The following is a 5,166-nucleotide window of genomic DNA, read 5'->3' as shown; positions in this document are numbered from 1 at the left end:
TAATTTACATTCTACAGATCACGCGTTGCACTCTTACCCTTGAGCCAAAGCTTGGGGGCTTGAAAGGCCAAGTATACAAATCACAAAGAACTAATGTGGAGTGATAGAAAAATAGAGATCATTGATTGCCCAGAAAACAAAGCCATCGTCAGTTTGGTTGGTGATAGCTTATGTTATTCACAAGTTGCCCTATGTTTGGGTTCTATGTAGGGGTGGGCGTTCGGTTCTTCGGTTCGGTTTGGCTATTTCGGTTTCGGTTTTTTGAAGTTTGGTTCGGTTCGGTTTCGGTTTTTTCAATTCGGTTTTTTTGATATGATATTAGAAACGATTCCATTTACACTAATTCATATTCTCAAAAGCAACAAAACTTAAAACTAACAAATTATAATCAAAATCAAACAAACAGAATACACAATAACAGAAAATCATAACCATAATATAGGATTACTAGGTGTTATATACATACAGTAAGAATAATTAAGAAAACACATAAAGGACATACATTAATCCTAAAGACACATTCTAGTCACCTTTCTTTATTAAGGATATTTGATTTTCTCAACTGAAGTGGAAAATTAGGGATACAAAAGCAAAAAAGAGCTTATTACAATTGGGTTTTTTTTGGGCTTAAACTTAATGGGTCTGGACTATTTTAATTTTTTTGGCTAATGTATAAATTTCGGTTCTTCAATTCGGTTTCATTAAAGTTCGGTTCGGCTATTTCGATTTTGGTTTTTTGAAGGTGAACACCAAACACCGAACCAAACTAGTTCGGTTCGGTTCTTTTGGTTTCGGTTTCTTGAAGTTTGGTTCAGTTCGGTCTGATTTTTCAGTTTTCGGTATTTATACCAAACCCTAGTTCTATGTGGCTTAAAATAATTAATAAAATAAAATGTAAAGGAACTATGTTAATACGCAAATTTGATGAAGAAATGGCAGTCGGTGTATAGAGAGAGAACCTTTCCTTTCATTTCAGAAAATATCTACAATGTACAAGACAAGTATAAAATGAGTTGGGCCTCTTTCTTTTATAATGGCCCGAGCCCAATGGTCTTTTAATAGCTAATCTGGCTAATACTAACAACAACAATGATAAATAAAGGCCCAAACCGACTTGGCCCACTAACCTATATCATCAACTATTTTATGTACTTTAACACCCCCCGCGTTCAAGTTGGAGGGTGGTTAGACCCCCAACTTGCGAATATGAAAATGATGAGCAGCACCAGGTAGACTCTTGGTAAGTATATCTGCAAACTGAGTGGAAGTGGGAGTGTGATGCAATGAAATCAAAGTGGCAGTCCAATTCAATGTGTTTAGTGCACTTATGGAATACCAGTTCTTGGCAATGTGAATTGTAGCTTGATTATCACAGAAAACCAGAACAGAACTGGAAATTGGAAAACCAAAGTCAAACAGTAATCTAGTCAACCAAGTCACTTCTGCCACAGCCTTATTGAAGGATCTATATTCAGCCTCAGCTGAAGAAAGGGACACCATAGGCTACTTCTTGGACTTCCAGCAAAAAGGGACACCATAGGCTACTTCTTGGACTTCCAGCAAAACAGACTACCACAAAAAAGAATGCAAAAACCAGTTACTGACTTTCTACTATCATAACAAGCACCCCAATCACAGTCACAAAACACTTTGAGAGACAAATCAGAGCAATTATTGAGAAATAAGCCATATTTAGAGGTCCCTTTGAGATACCTTAACAATTGCAAAGCTGCCTTCACATGAGGGATACAAGGAAGTTGCATGAACTGACTTAAGTGTTGGACAACAAAAGCCAAATCAGGTTTAGTATGAGTGAGGAAGTTTAGTTTACCAATTAGACTTCTGTAAGTCGGAGGATTGGGTAAAGGATCACCCACTGCAGCTTTGAGCGTCTCATGTAATTTTAATGGACATATGACAGGGAGGAGCTGTCACAGTGAAACTCTTTGAGCAAGTCAAGCACAAATTTATTTTGATGAAGAAGAACACCAGAGGGTGTGTACAACACTTCAATAACAAGGAAATAGTTCAACAACCCCAAATCTTTTATCTTAAACTGCTCATGAAGAAATAGCTTGAGGGTAAAAATTTCAATGGAATCAATTCCAATTAAAATAATGTCATCAACATAAACAGCTAGAATGATCAAAGAGTCCCCATAACCTCTAGTAAACAAGGAATAGTCATTTAAAGAGTGAGAATAACCTATGGACTGCGGGGCCTGAGACAGCTTGGCATACCATTGCCTTGGAGCCTGTCTCAGTCCATAAAGAGACTTCTGTAACTTGCAGACTAAAGGAACAGGAGAAGAAGCAAAAGCAGGTACTGATAATCCAGGGGGGAAGTTTCATGTAAACTTCCTCATCCAAATCCCAATGCAAGAATACATTGTTTACATCCAATTGAAAAAGATACCAATTCTGTTTAATAGCAATAGCAACAAGAGTTTTGATAGTAGACATTTTTACTACAGGGGAAAAAGTTTCATGAAAATCAATCCTCTCTACTTGATCCCTGACCACTAACCTAGCCTTGTACCTCTCAATGCTCCCATCAGTTCTATATGTGACTTTGTATACCCATTTGCAGCAAATAGGCTTCTTACCACTGGGTAACTCAACTATGTCCCAAGTCAAATTAGCCTCCAAAGCCTCAAACTCCTTTCTCATGGCATCCTACCACTCAGGGACAGTTGTAGCTTGAGAGTAAGAAAAAGGCTCAAGAACAGGTTGCTTACTAGAAAATGAAGGAGGAGGATCACAGGTGGAGCTAGGAACAGATGTAGAAGAATTACATATATAATTCTAAAGGTAAGCATGTTGTTTCTTAGGTCTGGTAGGTGCTCTAACAGGAGGAGTAGAAGAAGGAATGGATGAAAAAGAAGGAGGAGAGGGTGGGGCTGAAGGTGGAATAGAAGAGGAAACAGGAATGGGAAAAGATGAAAAAGCAAGGACAGGATGTTGGAGGAACAGTGTCATCAAAATAAGCAGAAGGAAAAGGCCAAATGGTTGGGGATCCAGTAGATTAAGTGAGAAAAGGAAAAAGATGCTCATGGAAGAGTACATCTCTAGAAACAAAACAAGACTTAGTTTGGAGATTGTAAACTTTAAAACCTTTCTTGGCAGAAGGATAACCAATAAAAACACAAGGAGAGGCCCTGGATTGGAATTTGTCCCTATGAGGTCTAGGAGTAGCAAAGTAACAAAGACAACCAAATGACTTAAGGTGATTGTAAGAAGGTGTGTTTCCATAAAACAATTCATAAGGACTTTTGTGATTGAGGAGAGGAGATGGAAATCTATTCATTAGATATGTGGCTGTTAGAATACAATCACCCCAAAATCTGATGGGAAGATGAGATTGAAAGAGTAAGGCCCTAGCAGTGTCTAGTAAGTGCCTATGTTTTCTTTCCACTACCCTATTTTGTTGAGGGGTATGGGGACAGGAAGTTTGATGAATGATACCTTGATCACAATTGATTAGGGACAGTGACCCATGATGAAACTCGGAGAGACAGACAGAGAGGAGATTCTTTCATACGTGCTAACTCCTAGGATGAGAAGTAGGTCCCTTGTTTTTGGCAGGAAGAGTTCTAGCCTTTGTTGCCTCTCGGTAGAGTGAGTCTACTTAGCGAACTAGCAGGACGCGGAGATCTATTGATCAATATGAATCTCGAGAGTGGATGGTTGATCGCCGCCTCCTTGTCCTGGGGGCTCTCTGGCCGGGGAGGGGCTTGCTATTGTAACCTTTTCTCCCGGTGTATGTGAAAAAGAGTGACGAACTCATTTTTCTTCGGTCATAGGTTGATCCAAAAGAACGAGAGTCGGCTTCCAACATGTTGTCCGTTGTTTCTCAGTAGCTCAGTGGTACAGCAGTCGGCTGTTAACCGATTGGCCGTAGGTTCGAATCCTACTTGGGGAGATTTTGGAGTTATCGCCAAAGAACTGAGAACCTGACAAGCTTGACCCTAACTCTAAGGCATTATCACTTCTAATAATCTGAACTTTGGTGTGAAATTGAGTAGTGATCATGTTAAGAAAAGCTTTGGGAATGGTAAAAGCATTGCTTTTGGCCCCTAGTAGGTGGGTCTAGGCGGGCCTAGTGTAGTTATGAACAATGGTGAGGAAATATCTAGAACCATCATAGGTAGGGGTATTATAAAGACCCCAGGTGTCAATGTGGATAAGCTGAAAAGGTGCAGTACTTTTAATATAACTATTTGGAAATGGTAATCTAGATTGTTTAACTAAAGGACAAACAAGACAATCAAAGGCCTGTTTAGAAGATAATTTGGAACCAACATTAGTAAGTGATTTCATTTTGGAAAAAGGCAGATGGCCAAGTCTATAGAGCCAAACAACATTAACTTTATTCATATTTACATTGGTAGTGACATCAATATTGGAAGAATCATCACAAACAGTTGCATGAACACTAGGAACAGAGTAAATGACGGGGGAAACATAAAAAACAACAGAACTATTACAATCAGAAGAAACAACAGGGAAAGCAATAGGAAAAGAAGAATCACAAGTAAATGCAGTTGGGTGATGAGAAATCTTGTACAATCCACTGTCAGATCTACCAAGCACCACTGGCTTCTTCAGAGAAGGGCCCTGTAGTGCACATAAAGTATTGGTAAATATAACAGCATGACCAAGTTTAGCAACAAGCTTATGGACGAAAATGAGATTGTGCTTAAAACTAGGAATGTAGAGAACATTGTGGAGGACAAGATCAGGAAACAAAGTTAAGAAATCAATATTAGTGACTTTAACTTTGTATCCATTGGGAAGAGACACTAGATAAGGAACAGGCAGAGTTTGTAAGTTGAAAAGTAAGGACAAATCAGAGGTCATGTGATCAGAAGCTCTAGAATTTATGATCCATATAGTGTCTTCTATCTTAGTAATTACTATTAGCTGATAACTTACCAGCAATGTTTGTAGACCAAGAAATTTGATGTAGAAGGGGAAGCATTAATGTGGGACTGTTGTAGCAATGACATCAGCTAGGAGTGTTGGTCCTTGGTAAGGCCAGGAAGGACATGAGATTTCTTAGATTCACCATGATTCTCAGAAGAAATTGTACCCCCAGAATTGTCAGAATGAGAGTGCCCATCATAGGTGGAATCAAAATCAACATAAGCAACTATTTTCCTTAGAC

At 38.9% G+C, this 5,166-nt stretch overlaps 1 protein-coding gene and 1 non-coding gene across 2 annotated transcripts; one reads left to right on the top strand and one right to left on the bottom strand.

Moving 5' to 3' along the window:
- Window positions 1–1,185: 1,185 nt before the first annotated feature.
- On the bottom strand, window positions 1,186–2,669 carry LOC132601644 (uncharacterized). The gene is made up of 3 exons (XM_060314721.1): window positions 2,241–2,669; window positions 1,714–1,928; window positions 1,186–1,390 (listed from the first exon to the last, which is right to left on the bottom strand). The coding sequence occupies exons 1-3, from the start codon at window positions 2,667–2,669 to the stop codon at window positions 1,186–1,188; spliced, it is 849 nt and encodes a 282-aa protein (XP_060170704.1).
- A 1,180-nt stretch (window positions 2,670–3,849) lies between these two features.
- On the top strand, window positions 3,850–3,921 carry TRNAN-GUU (transfer RNA asparagine (anticodon GUU)). The gene has a single exon. It is a non-coding gene; the product is annotated as a tRNA-Asn (tRNA).
- The last annotated feature ends 1,245 nt before the right edge of the window (window positions 3,922–5,166 follow it).

The sequence above is a fragment of the Lycium barbarum genome, chromosome 7 (assembly GCF_019175385.1).
Source record: "Lycium barbarum isolate Lr01 chromosome 7, ASM1917538v2, whole genome shotgun sequence".
Classification (NCBI taxonomy): domain Eukaryota; kingdom Viridiplantae; phylum Streptophyta; class Magnoliopsida; order Solanales; family Solanaceae; genus Lycium; species Lycium barbarum.
The sequence above is the reverse complement of the archived record's forward strand: the minus strand, read 5'-3'. Positions and strand labels throughout refer to the sequence as shown.

Coding starts and splice junctions, on each gene's coding strand:
- LOC132601644 (XM_060314721.1), bottom strand. CDS start 2,669: ATGAGAAAGGAGTTTGAGGCTTTGGAGGCTAATTTGACTTGGGACATA. Junction 1,929..2,240: donor AGACAGGCTCCAAGGCAATG/GTATGCCAAGCT, acceptor TCACTGTGACAG/CTCCTCCCTGTCATATGTCC. Junction 1,391..1,713: donor GCAGCTTTGCAATTGTTAAG/GTATCTCAAAGG, acceptor TCCAATTTCCAG/TTCTGTTCTGGTTTTCTGTG.